Genomic DNA, 19,688 nt, shown 5'->3' with positions numbered 1-19,688 from the left:
TTAGCTAAGTACTTGGTACACAGTAAGTGCTATATAAATGCTTTGGGGCAGCTAGGTGGGTACAATGGATAGAGCTCTAGGCCTGGTGTCTAGATGAACTGAGTTTAAATCTGGTTTCAGATATTTATGAGCTGTGTGACCTTGAACAAGTCATTTTATCCTGTTTCCTTCAGTTTTCTCATCCGTAAAAGGAGCTGGGAAAAGGAAATGACAAACCGCCCTACACCCAGAATCTTTGCCAAGAAAATCCCAAGTGGGGTTATGAAAAGGTGGACGTGAATAAAATGACTGAACAACAATATATAAATGTTTATTCTCTTTTCTTTGATATCCCCACAAAAGTTCAAAGATACTTCAATGAGTCAGTGGAGGTACTTTTTCCCGTGATGCACATCTCAACCCATCCATGGTCCTCTCATCTTGTGTAACTCTTGTGTGTACCTCCTCTCATAAAACCTCCACAAGGAATCCAACCAATCTACTGGGTATGATGTGTGTGTTGTCCATCAATGCTCTTTTGTTCATACCAAGTGACAGAACTCTTCCCTTTTCCAATCAAATGTCTCTCTGATGGTATCCTCTTAAATAGTTTCCTTTGCTCAGTTCTTCTCAGTGTCAGTGTATTGGTACCTGCACCTGCAACATAGCTCTCTGTTCCCCACTGGATGATCCTCAAGTTTAAATATCTGTACACTCTAATATTCCATATAGCATCACCTCCTGGAAAAATCTCGTTTAAAAGATGAGCCTTTTTTTTTTTTTAAAAGGTGAAAGATTGTGGGGATTTTTTGAAGGGGAAAAGTGTCATTAAAAACAATACTTTTCAAAGCTTTTACCTACATAACCAGCCCTGTGAGGTATTATTGTCCCTATTTAACAAATCGGAAAGAAAACCAGGCGGTTTACTGACTTGGAATCTTAGAGAAAGTTAGTAATTAAGCCAAGAATCCTATCTTTAGAAACATAGGAAAGAAACAGGAGCAACAGCCCCTTCCCTTCTGAGACCACAATCTAATAGGAGAAATAGAACACACATATACCTAAGTGTCAGGTAATCATCCCACCAGCAGCAGCAGCAGCTTGCCTGACATCTTAAAGTCCAGTCACTTGTGGACCTGACTCTAAACCTCTGACCTTGATTCTTTATTTTCTCATGGTCAAACCAACAAACACTCCTATTTATTATTAGCATTTATTCCTTGTCAGATCTGCCCAGTGTAGTGGGGAAAGCACTAAGTCGTTTCATTTCTCTGCACTTATAATCATTATTCTGAGAGGCAATCAGGAATGCAGGCCACAAAAAAAAGTGAAGAAGGCCGTTTTTAGGATCCTTTGATTACTTTGCTAATTACATTAGCTAGGAAGCAAATTCACTCCAGGACAAGTGCATCCATCTGACAATTGAAACGCTCCTTCGCTTCCGTATTTTGCATCTGAAAATCTGGCAGGTGAGTTTATTCTTGAAGGTCAGACTTTGTGGTTGTCACCAGAGATGACCTGTCCCACCTTCTGGGGGCAAGCTCACCCCCAAGAGATGTTTTCAAGTGTCGGATCAGAATTTTTTTAGGCAGTGCTTTGATAACCAGAAAGGTTCTCGAGAGAATGGGAAGTTTGCTTTCAGTATAAATGATAAGAGGGTTCACAAAAATTCCTTTTTAAATGTATACAAGATGACCCCAAAATATAATAAAGTTCAAAACCCACTAAGACTTTTGTGACACTCGGAAAGAGACCAGAGCCGGTGCTGGTGCGTGCAATTCCCTTTATCTTCTGTAGAGGGCAGTGCAGAGTAGCGGCGTTTGCTGCAGCGGGGACCCAGCAGGTATAGGCAAAGCTCATTCTGTAAGGAGGCGGAACGTTCAACGTCAGAGGCGGGACTATGTGTGACCACGCCCCCACTCCGTCCGGAGCGTGTAGCGATTGGTGGGAGGCCATCACTAAACAGCGCCTGTTGGCGGAGGGAGGAAGAGGGCTGCGTCTGGGGTGGGGAGGGGAGTGGGTGACGCGAAGGCGGTGGCAGCGGCGACTGTGGTGGCGGCCGCCCCCTCGGATCCTCTCGCTGTCTTCTCGCGCAGGTGAATGGCTGCAGGATGGAGAGCGAGGGGAGCGGCGGGAGCGGGGGCTCGGCCGGGCTCCTGCAGCAGATCCTGAGCCTGAAACTGGTGCCGCGGGTGGGCAACGGGACGCTCTGCCCCAACTCCACCTCCCTCTGCTCCTTTCCAGGTACCGGTCGCGCCTGCGCCTGCGCAAGGGGGGGGTTGCACCTCCCCCTCTTATCACATGACATCCACCCGGCGCCGCCCACTCCAAAGCCGGCGGACCGAGTCCTTCAGGCCTTGGCCGCCCCCTGACCCGGGACCTGCCGGCGTCCTGAGCGGAGGGAGGACTTCGGCCCTCGCTGGCTGCAGCCCAAGAGCCTCTTCTATATCGGGTGCTTTGGCTTGCATAGGGCGCGGGCGGAGCTGCCTCTGGCAGGAGTACTGGGAGCCGGACAGTTGTCTTTGATTGAGTATCCATTGCCGGACCTCAGTCCCCAAGGGTGGCCTTTCGGGAACCGCCAGGGCGGGGGAGGGCAGGACTGGCCCTTTGTAAAACTGACCAGCTTCTATAACAATAGTTCTCGCCTATATCGCTCTTTAAGGCTTACTAAGGCTTTCCAAGGGCTTCATTTGTTCCTTACCAAAACCAAGGAGGTTCGTGGTTTCTCTGTTTGACACGTGGGGAAACTGAGGCAGGGGGAAACTGCTCAGTGTCTGAGGGCGGGTTTGAAGGGCGGAGATTGTGTGAAGGGTCCCAGAGAGAGGACGGACAGTGGCCGCGGAGTGGTCAGCTGCCATCCCGGTGAATCCTTGCACGTGGGGTGCTGCTTTTGGTCTCCTTGGCCAGGACAGATGGCCGGGCACGACCCGGCTGGCCATCTGAGAAATATCTGTGGCAGAATTGAACCCGAGTTGGAATAGACGCCTCCAGTAATTTGAAATCTTGACCAGAAACATATAAGGACATGGTTGACAGTATATCAGTCCAAAATAAGTTTGAGTATAAAATGTGTAATTTTTTAAAAAGTCCAATTCATACACACTCTGCAATCCGAGTTAGACTGAACTCAGATGGTCTCTTTTTAAAGAGTTATATCTTAGGTCTGTGGGGACTGAGAAAAATGGGTGGCCTGAGGAGATCTGTGCTATGTCCTGGCCCTGCCATTTATGAACTGTTATCTTGGGCAAGTAGTTTCTTAATATTTCTAAGCCTCAGTTTCCTTATCTGTAAAAAAGAGAGTTCTGCTAGATGGTTTAGTCTAGTGATTCTAATGTTTTGATTGAATGGTTACTTTTCATATATTATTTGATTCAATTTCAAAAACAATTATCACCTAGCTACTACTGACAGACTGAAAATACAAAGAGATAGTGAAACCCAAACTCTGGTTTCAGATCCAGATAGCTGTAATACAAGTTATAATATGGAAGAGAGTCATCTGAAGTATAAGTGGTTTGAGGACTGGGAGCACTAAACTTCTAGAGAAGTATAAAGGAAGGCTTCCTTCAGGAGACCCTATCTGAGTTGCAGCATGGAAGGATAGAAAAGATTTTTTCACTATTTGACTCTCCCTGATCTTAGGAAGTACAGTTATTCCTATTGTCCAGATAAAGCAATCTTTTCAGATAACTCAAATTGGTTAGTGGGCTTGACCCAAAATTCCAAATATTAAGTGGGTATAGCCTGACGTTATCTCACATAAAACTTCCAAGTCCCCCTATATTGGAATTGCTTGCTGGGTTGGGAAGGAGGGAAAGAGAGAAAAATTTGGAACACAAGGTTTTGCAAAGGTGAATTGTTGAAAACTATCTTTACATGTATTTGAAAAAAATACTATTACCAACTTCTAGGTCCAGTGCTTTTACCAATCCATCTGTGGTAGAGTGGAAAGAAGGGGAAAGAAAGAAGGTCTTCATGGGGGGGGAAGGAGATAGGGGGTTCAAGGCCTACCTCTAATAACACACCAGCTGAATGATCATGTATATGTATTTAAAAGTTTCCCCAAGCATAGCCATTTCCATACTAGGAGTTCTCCAGGTGGAAGAAATCATAGGTACTGAATTTGCTGTGATCATCCTGGTCTGCTTTTAGTGCTGAAAGGTATAATTATTCTGGATACAGAGGAATCTCTTTTATATGCCTTGTATCTTAAAAAGCATTTCTAACATGTAATTCTATTGGGTTTTTGGGTGGCTATAAATAAAATAAGCATAGTGATAGCCTTTAAAATTTTATATTGATTGAAATTCCAAAATCTACTTCAGTTTAGCTAATACCAGGTATCCTGAATCTCACAAAATTCCCATTTTGATCCCCTTGAAAAGGTTACTCGGGTTTCATTGTCTACTCAGCATGGAAAGTTAGAGCTTTGAATTCTGAGGTTTATCCCTCAGATTTTTTCCCCTACTTGCACTTGAATTTGACTCTTGGTCTTTAGCTTAACTCTCTTTACACTTACTCTTTCCTCTCACCCATATTGTCCTATGAGTCTATAAGAAATGAAACTTTCCATCACAGAATTTTCACCTTTTATAGTTGGAGGAGCCTTCAGTGGCCATACCCAAAAGAAGTAATCACACTGAGCTACTTACTGATCAAGTATTCATTTAGCCTTTTTGAAGACCTTCAGTGAAGGGGAGTCCATCACCTCCTGGGACATCCTCTACAGAAGCTAGGGTGATCCAGTGAATTGAGTGCTCAGCATGTAGTCAGAAAGACATTAATTCAATTCAAACCTCAGACATTTTTTTTTAATTGAAGTTTTTTTGTTTGTTTGTTTGTTTGTTTGTTTGTTTGTTTTTTAGTTTTTATCGCTAGCATGATGCTGTGTGCAAAACCTTGTGTTCCGAATTTTTCTACCTTTTCCTCCTTCCCAACCCAGTAAGCAGTTCCAATATAGGGGGACAATATAGGAAAGAAGTGTGAAGTTTTAGGCCAAAAAATTAATTTCTTCCAGAAGGAAGGATTGGAGACAAGGAAAGATTTCTTTCTGAAGTCAAGATTTGAGCTAGTGTTGGTAAAGGGAGAGAAGGATTTCAATAGGGGAAAGGCTGTATAAATTAAATGTATACTATATATTTGGTTGACTAAATTTATTTCTCTTTTATGGAGAAGGTTTTATCCTGGATTATTTTTGTGTTATAGATTTTAGGCTAGAATTGAGCCCAAACCCAAACAAATCTAAGTGAAAGGAACTGAGACCCAGTTAGGTAAAATAATATGACCCAAACCACCCAAAATCGTATCAAATTCTGAATGTTTGGATTAATTTCTTACTCCAAATCCACCTGAGTCATTTTATTAACATTTCTTAAGACACTCTTTATGGAGATGTCAGTTAGGATATCCACTTGGGGAAATTTGGCTTGAGTTCTCAAAGGGGAATACTGTGAAAATGGACTGACAGAAGAGGTGGGAACCTGTTCCAAAGGGACTGACGTGCCTGCCCAAGAGCCTCTAAGCAATGGGGAATCATGGAATGTTGTTGAACAGGGGTGATGTGATCAGGCCTGTTCTTCAGGAATAGCAGTTTGTCATTTGTGTCCCCACCTAGATGGGTTAGAGAAAGCAGAGTTCAAGGAGAGCAGGGAAGTACAGGCAGCAGGTGATGAGTGCTTGACCTAACCTGATAACTTTGTGATGCAGAAGCATTGTAGAGATAGTATCACTAATATTTGGGAACTGATTGGGTATGAGATGAGGGAGATGCAAGAATCGAGGACAAATCTGATGCCACAGATTTAGGAAGTATGGCTGCCTTTTAAAAAATATTTCTATATGTTTTATAAATGTGGGTATTCTTTCCAATAGGACATAACATGCCACCCTACTTTTCTTTAGCTAAAATTTGCTGTCACTCTGGAAAAATCATTCTTAAAAGTGTTTTATCACACATTAAAACTCCTAGTATTAAATCTTATTTTGTTAAACAAGTATTTATTAAGCTTCTTCTATGAACTGGGAATCATCTCAGGGGCTGGGATACAAAGGCAACACAAAGCAGCCCCTGACCTCAAGGAGCTTCCATTTTATGATGAGGGGAGATACATTAAACACAGGGATCAAGACATAAGTAGAGATTTTCCTTGGCCAGAGGAAGAGCCACCTTATCCTTGGAGGCTAAAACAAAGGAGGCAAGATGACAGGAATGATATTGACAGGATTTGAATTATAAAGCAATCAATAGAGAGCTCTTAAGAAGAAAGCAAACTTAATGTACAATAGGGAGAAGTGAAATGGCTTAATTTTTTCAAATGTGCCCTATGGAATAGGGTTTATTATTTATTTCATTTCTTATAGACTCAAAGGACAATATGGGTGAGAGGAAAGAGTAAGTGTAAAGAGAGTTAAGCTAAAGACCAAGAGTCAAATTCAAGTGCAAGTAGGGAAAAAAATCAATTTATAATTTCCTGAGTGATAAACCTCAGAATTCAAAGCTCTAACTTTCCATGCTGAATAGACATTTTTTTTTTACTTTTGAGAGCTCTTTAATAGTCCTATCAATCAGAAAGTATATATGCGGTATTATGAATCGTTATAATAAACTTTTTTCCTAGTTGTATTTATTAAAATCTTAACTGGTTAATTTTGAGTCTTAAACCTTCCTATTTTAAGGCATACATATGCACGTATGTCAGATAACCTTGGGGATACAAAAAGAAGCCCCTTACCCTCAAGGAACTCCCAATCTCAAGGAGGAGACAAGACGCAAAAATAATACTTACAAAGCAAGTTATTATAGAATATATAGGAAATAATTAATAGAGGCAACGCACTAGAATTAAGAGGAGTTGGGAAAAGCTTCCTGTAAAGGAGGGATTTGGGGACAAAAAGGAAGTCAGTAGGCATAGATGAAGCCATTTCTATATTTATATTTGAAGCTACTTAAATATTCCACCACACACACACACACAATTCAAGAAATCCAAATCACCCTAGATTCTATCAAAAACATTGTTAATAGTGATTGTAACTTTTGGAGGAAGCACTACAGTTATGTGATTTTTATTGCATGTAGTATTTTATTATATTTGATGTCTGAATTTAGAGCTAGAAAAGGATTAAATATGATTCACTGTTAGCGTACAAATCCTTGGTTTTTTTTTACTTTGTTTTCATTTATGATTCAGTCCTCATTTATGCCTTATGGAGGACTGTTGGTAGGATTTGAAATTCTAAAGTGATGATATAAAACTTCTTGGTTGATTCTTTAGTGGGTGTCTTTAGTTTAGTGTCTTTAGTGGGTAAAAATATGCTGTATGGCTATTTTCTTGTTGTTATCAGATCCCTTGTTAAATATCTCCAGCTTTTATTTTAATGACTGGTTAAAATTTTGCTTCTTTGAGAAGGTGCAATGACTTCCTGATTTAAAAAAAATGTATAAGCTTTGTGGAATATATATGAATCTAATTCTAATAAAATTGGTTTGAATAAAGCAAAGGTGTTAATGACATTAAATCTGCCTTCCCTGTTATTCCAGTGAGCAGTTGCATCGTCTTAGTCCCTCAAATTCAAAACCTAGGAGTCAGTCTGGATTCCACCATTCTCTTTCCAAGACCTATCTGTTTCAATTCTGCCCCATTTCTCCTGTATGCTTCCTTCTTTCCTCTGAAATTGCCATACTCCTGATGCAGGTTCCCCTTATTAAACCCTGAGAGTATTGCAACAACTTGGAGGTGGGTCTGCCTGCTTCAGGTCAGTCTGCTTCAGCCTCCATTCAGACACTGCAGTGATCTTTATCAGTCACAGGTCTTATCATGTCATATAAAACCTTCCCTGCTGCTTTCACTCAGTAAATTCCAGTGACTACCCTATTTGGATTACCCCTCTCCCCCCAAAAAAAACCCAAAAAAAAAAAAAAAAAACCTCAGTTTGCCATTCAATGCCCTTCATAACCTAGTCTCCTCCTATCTTTCCAGTCCTCATTCCCCACCACCTCTTGCATCCATTGATCCCACTTTCTGGCTTTAGGCATCTTCTCTGGCTGTCCCCTAGTCCTGGAATGCTCTTTCTCATCTCTGCCTCTCTTATTTCTCAACTAAAATCCCAACTTTTACAGGAAGCTTTTCCCAACCTCTCTCAACACTAGTGTCTTGCTGCCATTAATTATTTCCAATATATCCCATAATAACTTGCTTTGTAAGTATTTTTTTGCATATTGTCTCCTCCATGAGATTATGAGCTCCTTGAGGACAGGGTGCTTATCTTTTTCTTTTTATATCCCCAGTGCTTATTTAGTATATTGTCTGATACACAGTAGATGCTTAATTAATCAGTTTATTGAGTATTAACTGGTACTTCCTTCCCACTTTTTAATTTTAGCTTTTGACACATGTAGGAAGGCATTTACTTTGAACCTTTTAGACCACCCTGGCAGCTCTCTGAGCCTGGAAATTGCAGAGCAGCTGCAGATCTGACTTGACAGTGATAAAATCACAGGGCTTCCCCAAAAGCCATAAGCAAAAGAGTAAACTTGGGGCTGAGGTTCCTTTTATTTTTTGCTATGTTTTCCTTTTAAAAAAATTTATTGAAACAAAAGTGTATGTTTTGAACCAATGCAGATGAGATTAGAAGGGAAGCAATAAATTGGGAAAAAAAAATCTAAAGTCCAAAGGTTTTGATAAAGGCCTTGTTTCTAAAATATATAGAGAATTGATTCAAATTTATAAGAATTCAAGCCATTCTCCAATTGATAAATAGACAAATAAATCAAAACCATATCTACTCATATGAAAAATCACTATTTTTCAGAGAAATGCAAATTAAGACAACTCAGAGGTACCACTACATACCTCAGATTGGCTAAGATGACAGGAAAAGATGATGAATGTTGGAGGGGATTTGGGAAAACTGGGTCATTAATGCATTGCTGATGGAGTTGTGAACTGATCCAACTATTTTGGAGAGTAAGTTGAAATCATATTCAAAGGGATATAAAACTGTGGTTTGGTCCAGCAATGTCTCTACTAGACTTATATCCTAAAGAGATCATAAAAGAGAGAAAAGGACCTACATGTATAAAAATGTTTGTAGCAGCCCTTTTTGTAGTGGCAAAAAACTGGAAACTGAGCGGATGCCCATCAGCTGGAGAATGGCTAAATAAGTTATGGTATATGAATGTTATGGAATATTATTGTTCTATAAGAAGTGATCAGGAGGATGATTTCATAGAGGTATGGAGAGACTTATATCAACTGATGCTGAGTGAAGTGAGTAGAACCAGAAGATCATTGTACACAGCAACAAGAATGATTATATGATGATGGACATGGCCTTTTCAGCAATTGGCAATTCCAATAAATTTGTGATGGAGTGAGCAATTTGCATCCAGAGAGGGGAGAATGGGGACTGAATGTGGATCACAACATAGTATTTTCATTTTTTTTTGTTGTTATTTGTCAGCATTTTGTTTTCTTTCTCATTTTTTCCTTTTTGATCTGATTGTTCTTGTGCAGCATGATACATGTGGAAATATGTATAGAAAAATTGTACATGTTTAACACATATTGGATTACTTGCCATCTTAGGAGAGGGAGTGGGGGAAGGAGGGAAAAAATTTGGAATACAAAGTTTTATAAGAGTGAATGTTGAACATCATCTATGCATGTTTTGAAAGTTAAAAGCTTTCATTTAAAAAAAAAAAAGTGCATGTTTTGGCATTGTCCTTTGGGTGTTCTTTGGTCTTGTAATGTTGGCCTCTCTGTGGTTTCCTATGTAGACTACTCCATCTCCAACCCTGGGATCTCTTTGGCTTCCTTCCTTCCCTCTCCTCCAGAAAGCACTCCTTCCTCATCTGCACCTTTTAGTTTCTTTTAAGACCCAGCACATCCAAGATATTCCTGAAATTCATCACTTCTCCCTCCCCTATGCCAGTGCTGCTTCTTTTCCCAAAACTACTTTGTGACTTTTCTGTGTTGCCTTCCCATTAGAATGTGACTTTCTTGGGGACAGTCACTGCTTCATTTTTGTTTTGCATTTCACCCAGACTCTCTTAGCACCATGACTGGCATACAGTTGGTGACTAGTACATGCTTATTGAATGACTATCTATCACCTCTGTTCTGAAATAGGAAGGAAATAAACATGGATTTATTAAGTGTCTACTATGTGGTGAAGCACAAAAGTACCCAAGTACAAAGAGGAAATTGAAGTAATCCTTAATTAAATTGTGAACATTAAAGCCTATCGAGTTTATGGAGAGTGAGTTTAAAGTAAAGAACAATTTTTTACCCAAGAAAGATATTTTTGATTTTTTCAAAAGTCAAGTTGTTTTTTAAGCTCAGATTCAAGGATTTATTGGTTTTGCTTTTGATTTGTACATTTGGACAGGTCCCATGCAACCTTCATTACTCACTATATTGCAAAATTTAGCATGAGATGCTTCTGTTGTACCCATTGCTCTAGAGTGAAGTGGGATAGGTATATTTCTCAAATTGAGTTTTTTGGATTTGACTCTTTTCAAGTTGACTCTTTTCCTTAGAGTTTGAGTTGGTGGCAGCTATGTGGTATTTCACTAGAGTGTTTCACTATTTATTTTATTTATTTATCATTTATAATAGCTTTTTATGCTATTATTATGCTATGCTGTGCAAAGATAGTTTTCAACATTCATCCTTGCAAAACCTTATGTTCCAAATTTTTCTCCTTCTCTTTCCACCTTAATCCCATATAGGTTAAACATGTGCAATTTTTCTAAACATATTTCTATATTCATTATGCTGTACAAGAAAAATCAGATCAAAAGAGAAAGAAAAGAAAAAACAAGCAAACAACAAAAAAGGTGAAAATACTTGTTGTAATCTACATTCAGTCTCCATGGTTCTCTCTCTGGATGCAGATTGTTCTCTCCATCACATTTATTGAAATTGGCCTGAATCACCTCATTGTTGAAAAGAGCCAAGTCCATCACAATTGATCATCACATAATTTTGTTGTTGTTGTATATAGTGTTCTCTTGATTCTACTTACTTCACTTTGCATCAATTCTTCTCTCTTCAGATCTTTCTGATATTATCCTGCTGATCGTTTCTTATAGAACAATAATTCTATAACATACATATATCATAACTTATACAGCCATTATCCAACTGATGGGCATTCATTCAGTTTCCAGTTCCTTGCCACTACAAAAAGAGCTGCCACAAACATTTTTGTACATGTGTATTCTTTTCCCTTTTTTATGATCTCTTTGGGATACAAGCTTAGCAGAAACACTGCTGGATCAAAGGGTATGCACAGTTTGATAGCCCTTTGGGCATAGTTCCAAATTGCTCTCCAAAATTATTTTATGGCTTCACAACTCCACCAACAGTGTAAGTGTCCTGGTATCCCCACATCCTCTCTAACATTTATCATTATCTTTCCCTGTCACCTTAGCCAATTTGAGAGGTGAGCAGTAGTACCTCAGAGTTGTCTTAATTTTCATTTCTTTAATTAATAATGATACAGAACATTTTTTCATATGACTAGAAATGGCTTTAATTTGTCTGAGAATTGTTCATATCCTTTGACTTTTTATCCATTGGAGAATGGCTTGTATTCTTAAACTCTATATGTTTTAGAAATGAGGCTAAAATGTTTTTATATATAAGATTGAGGCATACAAACAGCTGCATTTAAATCGTTTTCAAATTTGAATTTGAAGTTCTATGAGACTTTTTTTTTTCAATTATTATAGTGAGAAACTCAACTTCAGACTTTTAATTTCTCTCCTAGAAATGTGGTATGGTGTGTTCCTGTGGGCATTGGTATCTTCTCTCTCCTTCCACGTCCCTGCTGGATTATTGGCACTATTCACCCTCAGGCATCACAAATATGGTAGGTTCATGTCTGTAAGCATCCTGTTGATGGGCATCGTGGGACCAATTACTGCTGGAATCTTGACAAGTATGTTAGATATTAAAAAATATTGGTTGAACAAGTTTGATATGTCTAATCAACTTAACTTTAAGGATCATTTTGGAAACTTGGTTAAGTGGGACTAACAAAAAGAATACAATTTAAAGAGATTCCCTGATTTGACTGATCTCTTACTTCCTGTTACCTCACATATTTTGTCTTTTCACTGGTGGGGACTATTTCTGAAAGTTTCCCCCATCTCATGAATTAAGATCTTTTAGAAAGGAAAAAAACAACACCACATATTTCTTTCTTTCTTTATTTTTGCTGAGGCAATTGGGGTTAAGTGATTTCCCAGAGTCCCATAGGAACTGTTAAGTGTATGAGACCAGATTTGAACTCAGGTCTTCAGGGCTGGTGCTCAATCCACTGTGCCACCCAGCTTCCCTAAAACAATATATATTTTAATAGAAGTCATCACTTCTTTCTACTACAGTTAGCTGCTGTTTCTGTATGATTTATTTACTGGTATTGGGGAAAGGAATATGCATTTATATGATGCCTACTATGTGCCAACTCCAGGGTTAAATGCTTCTTTACAATTATTATCTCTTTTGATTCTGACAGTAATCCTGGGAAATAAGCGCTTTTATTTCCATTTACAATTAAGGGAACTGTTGAGGCAGGTTACTTGTTCAGAGTCACACAACTAGTAAATGTCTGGAAATGGATTTAAACATCTTTCTGACCCCAGTCCCAGTGCTCTATCCACCAAGTCACCAACTGCCTATTCTGTGCATTGCACAATAATTAATTAATTCTATATGTTGTCTTGTTGCTAGGAATGGAAGGCTAATTACAAAATGAAGAACTCTTCACACAATTAAGAGATTTCTGTTTCTGTTGGTGTTTGGGGAAGGGGTTGTTTTTGTTTTTAAGAAGAAAAAAAAGAAATAAAAATTCTTTTAAATTTAAGTTGCTATTTGTAGATATTCCTTTTAAAAGGTAGCCTTGAAATGGACCAGTGACAGAAGACACTGGTCCAAGTCTCAGCCCTATTTTTTTCTAGCTCTGTGACCCTGGGCAGACTATTTATCATGTTGAGCATTGGTATTATCTTTAAAATAGATGTATTAATTTACCTCTCTCACAGTATTTCTGTGAGGATCAGATGAGATAATATATGTGAGAGCCTATTGAAATGGTAAGTACCCAGGATTTGTAAATCAATATGACAGCCAGAGTGATGAAGGGCTACTTTGGGAGCTGGAAGATGTGGCTGGAATCCTGTTTCTGACACTGAGGCTTTGGCTCTCTATGGGCTGCAGCTGTCTCACCTTTTAATAAGGGCTCGGACTAGATGAGTTCTAAGGGATCCTTCAGTTCTAAATCTATGATCCAAAATTCCTAACATAGAATTAATATAGTTACAGGGAGTTATGGCACAAATTTAACTTGCCAAACAAAGTAAGGCCTTGGCCAAATTTTTTCCTCCTTTCACCAGAAACAACCTTATCGTGTACAGTGGAGTTTCCTTTTCTTTTATGAATCTCCAAACAATGGATGAGTTTTTGATGGTAGTTATGCATATGCAGATTCCTGAAGACCAGTGTTATGTCAAAGGGACTTAGACCAGCTGATCTCCTCCTTCTATATCATGAATGTTGATTCTCCATTGTCCAGAGGAAAAAGGTCCCTAACTATGGATTCAAAGGGCTTGAATATGTTTCTATCTTATTTTTGTGATCTCATAAGGAGAGTTAAGGTCTTTGAATTGGAAGGAACTCTAAAGATCATCTGGCCTAACACCTTTTTTGATATATAATTCTCCTATATAGAACCTTCAAAGTGCTTGTAAACCTCCTTTCATCACTTTGCCCATGTTGAACTTTTATTTTCTGCTATTTAAAATACTCATTGTTCCATTCATCTTAGCACTTAATTGTATAATTGTCTGAATGGTTTTATGAGTTTGTACATTATTTCAGCTAGATTCTAAGTTTTTTGTGAACAGAAACAATGATTTATATTTGTAGAGTTCTTTGCACATAGTAGATAATCATAACTATTTTATGAATGAACAAAGTGGGGCCAGAGAAATCTTCGCTCTGTGAGCCCCAAATCCTATTTTGGTATTTAATGGAAACATTGGGAAGAATTTAGGATCCATCTCCCTTCAACAGGAGAGATATGCTTTTAATGAAAAGAAAATCTGCATGAATCAAGGAAGGCTGAAATTTGTTTGTCTGCAGCAGTTCCATATGAATGGAGATTTATTTTCTTGCATTCTTCAAGGTGTTGGAAGGATTAATGGAAATATAAATATGTGATGGAGAAATTCTCTCTGAAACAGTGAAGAATTCCTGTCTTCAATAAAACATTCTAGGTTTCTCAGCAGGAGGCATAGAAATACTAGCTAAGCCAAGCAGAGGTCATTCCTGTGCCTCTGACTTGAGACCAGGGACAGGGACAGGGATAGTATAGGTTGCTTCCAGAAAGATTACTAAATCACAGCAAAATCTAGTTTCAAGAAGTTACTTCCCAAATCTCATACACACGTTAACTCACATTAGTGATTTGTAAATCATGTACATGTAAAATGTAAAACATAGTAGTTAATACCTTGTTGACTGATCTGATAGGGGAAGGAATGGGGATAAAAGGCTATTTTTACAAAATTTACTCTATCATCTGCAAAACTAAGTAAAATCTGAATTGTAATTATAATAGAATCTTAAATCCTATATTCTCTTTCTTATTAACTTTTGTTCTCCCCTCCCCCTCTTTTTAAAACAGGTGCAGCCATTGCTGGAGTTTATCGAGCTGCAGGCAAAGAAATGATCCCTTTCGAAGCCCTCACCTTAGGTGTTGGTCAGACATTTTGTGTAGTGGTGGTTTCTTTTTTACGGATTTTAGCAACACTATAGCATCTACTTACAGACTGTGATAGGACAGACCATGAAGAGAGAATTTCAGAATATTTATTAAGGAAGGGCATTGTTAAAAGTGCTAATTTATTTAAAGTTTTTCAAATAGAAACAGCTTGAACAAGAGTTTGTGAAGACCTGCTGTCTTGGTCCCTTCTTTTGTTTGAAGACAGAGCTCCATGAGCCAAAGACCTTTTTGATGATGTCCAGATTTCTTATTTAAAAAAAAAAATCATAGAGTTCATCAGCTTTTCTCTTTGAAGAAATGTCAAGCATTTGAGCTCTTTTGGAATTGTATACAAACCTGCACAGCAGTACATTTGGATAATTTTTTTGTGCCAGTATTCTGTGAGAGCTATGAGAGTTGAGTGTTTTAGCTCTATACAAAAATTATAGAGCAAAATACACTGATGTCTGAGGGGAATTAGGCTTTATTGAAGTTAGCTTTTGCAACTTTTATTTTGTTACATTTTTGTGACAGTTAAGTGCCAAGTAGGTTTTTGTTTGAAGATTATAGCTGAGAACAAATGTGGTGAAATATTATAGTGGAGGAATCAATATAAATGTAACAGTGGGAATAGCATTGTTTCCCCTTGTTTAAAGGAAAAAAAGTAACAACTATTGGATGATGATAATAAGTAGTTAACTATTTTGACCTCTGATTTTAACACTTTGTAAAGAGCTAATAAGAACTTCTAAGTTTTTTTTAATGTGAAAATGCACTTTTGTATTCTCAAAATATGCTTGTTAGTTGCTATTTTTTTTTCTGAATATCTGTCACTTGTACCTTCTTTCTCATTCTGTTAGCTTTATTTGATTTTATTGATGAGATGCCCAGTAGAAAGCAACTTGAACTAAAAAATTTTTATCTTGATCAGTCAGAATGCACTTTATTAAGGCAGAAAGAAGGGGATTCTTCACGGTTGCTCTCAAGGAAGCTTATTCTAAGTGGGGTGCCCCTTACAAGATCACATTAGCTTGTAGAAGTTCAGCTTGAAGTAAGGTTGTTGCTTTTGATTGTTTAGTCTTAAATTTTCAACAAATTTTCATATTATCTAGTTGTATAAGAGCTGTTTTATTCCAGAAAGTGCCTAAAATTAACTTTAGTTTATTCTTCTTAATTCTTTCCTTTATTTCACATTTTGCCCTTTTTAAATTAGATCACAGAAACTTCTCAACAAACAAAATTTTTTACTGTGCCAGGAATAAAACTCAGAATTATTTTAGCTAAGTTTTTGTTCTTTTATTGTTTGTTCATTTGATATAAATTAGAAATTTATCTTCATTCATTATAGGCCTGAAAACTGTGACCTTAAAGATGAGAGGCTTAATTATAGGATTTATAGAAATTATATCCAGGTTGATCTTTACTACCTAATTTGTCATGGCACAGAATGCAGTCAATTTTAGGTTCTTTTGATCTGATTCTGGAATAATTTAGATTACTTGAGGTAACTAAATGTTGATCCGTAAATGAAAAAATGAAAAGTTAGGGAATTATTACTACTAATAATAATATTATCACATTAACACAATGTGGTAATATGCATCTGTTTAAAAAGACATACACATGCCTCTAATACTAATAGATAACACTAATAAGAGAACTATACAGAAAAATCATGAAGGCATTACACACAAAATGAAAACTGATTTATCACTAGCAGAATACTTACCCAAATCATAAATGCCATATCCTTGAGAAAAGTGGAAACAAATAGTATTTTAATCTGACAGTTTTAAATTCACACACAATTTAGAGCCATTATTGAAATCTTGTGCTACGCAGTGTTATTCAGTAGATAAATTTTCCCACACTTCCCACATAACTATCTAATAGTTATTATGTCTGTTGCACAGAGAGAATAATTTGTCTTGAGACCACTTAGGCTTTTGTTTAGATTCACTGAAAGATAGCAGATATAAATTTAATTGGGGGAATCATCCCAAGTATCATATAATGTAGATTTTGCAGGGACCTTCTAAAAATTGTGTTTTGGAAGTTGTGTGAGTGCTTTTCTTCTCATCTTTAGACAGATGTTGCCATGTAATAACTGCCATTCAAGTAGTATTAGACCTTAGCTTTGAAAAGTTTCAGTGGACTTTGGGATGGGCATGAATAAAAGTGAATAGAAGCCATTTTCTTATATTTGGCTGTTGAGGTTCTCAAGCTTCTGAATGTATTTTGATTTTTTTTCCCTAGTCTCATATAGTTAACATCTATGTCACAGTGTAGAGTTTTATGTTTAAATTTTAACTGAGCCAAAGTTTTGCCTTTAAATTTTTGAATCAAAACTGAATCCCAGGTTTTCTTCATGTAGTCAGTCAACCACTAGTTAGGCTTTACAAGTTGAAAGGGCTATTAGACCTTAAGACAAAAAGGCTACTAATACTACTTTGTGTTGAACAAACTTCACCTACATTACTCTCAAAATCATTTTGTCCTAAGATTGGACTATCTTATTTCTTACTACTCTGCTCATTGCTGATACCCTTTAAATAAAAATTATTTCTACCTGTTAATAGCTACATTAGACCAATACTTCAGTGGATCTTTGATGTCAAAGATGTGGGTGTTCTGTCCAGTGATGCAGATTGCAGCCCATTATGGAACTCTTGGCCATGATTTCTCATAAATCCTACCGTAGGGAGTTGACCCAGTATACTTGAGGCTTTCCTTTAGATCATAAAAATATTTAATCTTTAGACTTTTTTTCTGAAGGAGCTTTTTGGTTGAGTGCATTAGTCCATTTCAGGAGAGTGCTATTTGCAAACATACTCATAATTGTTAATTTCAAGTTGAGAAATTTTATCTATGTTGCAGCATAATATTGGACTTAATTAACAGGGTAATAAGAGATTATTTTGATTCTTTTGTTCCATAGGATATATTCATAACAGTTTTTATATTCAAAGGGATATGTGAATGTTACAAATATACACATACATATCACCAAATATAATTACTGTTATGGTTCTGGGGTTTAGTTATGTTTGTATCAAAGCACAGAGAATAAGGCATCTGGAAAGGCCTCCTAGTTTCTGTCTTTCATCTTTTTGGTTCAGCTGCTCTTTTATCAGCATATAGCATATGTTTCCTCAAATTACTGCATATTCAGTGTTCATGTGGCCAGTCCCAATATGTGATATGCTCTCTTTTGAGTGGTTATGAATGCTGTACATAGATTTTATGTGAAATGTATGTAGCTTGAATTAAGTTTTCAGGGAGCATTTATTTATGTCAAGATAAATAATGGAACTCCTTTTATTCCACTATTAGAAATGCAGTTATTTAGGGAGGAAAGAAATTGATGCTTGGTTTGAATAGCACTTTCATATATTGTATGTTATGTTTTTATTTTTCCCCTCAAAACTGAATTTCCTAAGAACAAATGATAATTTCCTCTGTTTAATTCCTTCTAAATCAAAAAGCTGATAAAACCAATATTGTGCCTCTTCCTTGGGTTTTTTCTTCCCTTTCATGTACAACCAAAGCTGATCTTTCATGTCTTTATTGTGGCACTGTGGAGTGGAAAATAAGCTTTCATGGAAATGTTTTTTAATGTACAGAAATGAATTCCAGAATAAAGGAGAACATGGGATCAAAACATATCTTTATTCTAGGATCATCAGCACAGCCTTCTATTTTTTTAAAAAGCAACAAGACCCTAACCTTTTATGAAACATGGAGCCAGTGAGATACATTTTGTTCATGCACAGAATTACCTTCTAAATTTTCCTCATATGTGTTTAAATTGATTCATCTTTCAAGCTTTTAAAAACTTTGATCCAACTTTATTTTCTAATTACTGTGGTTTACATTAAGTTTTGTTATGTTATAAAGCCTAATTTTAAAAAACACCAAGGAATAGTTTCATTGCATGTAAAAGCACTGGTGCCATTAACTATCCACATTAGAAGGCTCTTCACTGTTGTGCGCACACTGTGTATGCTGGTTGTAATTTAAATCAGCTTACCCTTTTGTATTAAAATTATTTCACCAACTGCTACAGACAATAAGATCAAATCTTTGTATGAGAGAAAGCAACTACAATTTTATTTTTCTACTGACATTTCTAATCTGGTGTCAACATTTACCAATAAAAATTAATTACATTATTCTGACTGGAACTTTATTTCTTTGGTGTAGAGAGTGACTGTACTGTTTAATGTTTTTATGATTGCTGCGAAGTGACCTGACCAATGCAGATTTCATCCCAGAAAATGTTTTAATATGGGTTTTTCTATCACTTAACAGTACTTTTTATTACTCTTGTACTATTGTGTGTTTGTATTTTCTCCTTGAGTTGTTTTTTGGCTGTTGTTCAGAGATGTGACTATACTAAATGTGAGATGGAATGTTAACACTGCTGTCATATGACTGTCACATAGGATTTGTTTGCTTCAACTTGAACCAAGTATTGAACTTTTTTGAATTTTTTTTTAAACAATATTCTTAGTAGTAAGACAAACTGCTAGATGTGGAAGGATATAGTGATGACAGAATGAAGCATTATATAATACAAACTGGAACTTTCTTTCCCTCCACCCCTGAATGGTCAGTAATAGTCAATCTCATTTGTCTAGGGCTTGAAAAGTTTGCAAAGTTCTTTACTTGCATTAGTGCTCTCATTCCAAGTGCAGGATTCTAATCAGTCAAGATGTGAACAGAAATATGTATTTCAGAGTTTAAAAATGGATTAATTTGGAAGTAATTAACCTACATCACAGGCCATTAAAATAGATATGTAAAAATCTGCAGAGGTGATTTATTCATTTAGAACTTTAAGCTTTGCAGAGTGCTTTACTTACATTATTTCATTTGAGCCTCATAATAAATATGAAATAGGAATTATTTCCATTTTACAGAATGGAAAAGTTAAG

General features: G+C 37.0%; 1 protein-coding gene across 2 annotated transcripts; it reads left to right on the top strand.

Moving 5' to 3' along the window:
* Positions 1 to 1,453: 1,453 nt before the first annotated feature.
* TMEM170A (transmembrane protein 170A) lies at positions 1,454 to 18,923 on the top strand. Of its 2 annotated transcripts, none has more exons than XM_051974675.1 (3): positions 1,454 to 2,223; positions 11,755 to 11,856; positions 14,674 to 18,923. In XM_051974675.1, exons 1-3 carry the CDS (start codon positions 2,091 to 2,093, stop codon positions 14,802 to 14,804), a joined length of 366 nt encoding a protein of 121 aa, XP_051830635.1. In that variant the 5' UTR covers positions 1,454 to 2,090; the 3' UTR covers positions 14,805 to 18,923. The 2 variants fall into 2 exon arrangements, with proteins under 2 accessions (XP_051830635.1, XP_051830634.1); XM_051974674.1 differs by having other exon boundaries at positions 11,755 to 11,925.
* Positions 18,924 to 19,688: the final 765 nt, after the last annotated feature.

Source organism: Antechinus flavipes, chromosome 2 (assembly GCF_016432865.1).
Source record: "Antechinus flavipes isolate AdamAnt ecotype Samford, QLD, Australia chromosome 2, AdamAnt_v2, whole genome shotgun sequence".
Classification (NCBI taxonomy): domain Eukaryota; kingdom Metazoa; phylum Chordata; class Mammalia; order Dasyuromorphia; family Dasyuridae; genus Antechinus; species Antechinus flavipes.
Note: the sequence above shows the minus strand (reverse complement) of the source record. Positions and strands in the feature narration are given on the sequence as shown.

Coding starts and splice junctions, on each gene's coding strand:
- TMEM170A (XM_051974674.1), top strand. CDS start 2,091: ATGGAGAGCGAGGGGAGCGGCGGGAGCGGGGGCTCGGCCGGGCTCCTG. Junction 2,224..11,754: donor CTCCCTCTGCTCCTTTCCAG/GTACCGGTCGCG, acceptor TTTCTCTCCTAG/AAATGTGGTATGGTGTGTTC. Junction 11,926..14,673: donor TACTGCTGGAATCTTGACAA/GTATGTTAGATA, acceptor TTTTTAAAACAG/GTGCAGCCATTGCTGGAGTT.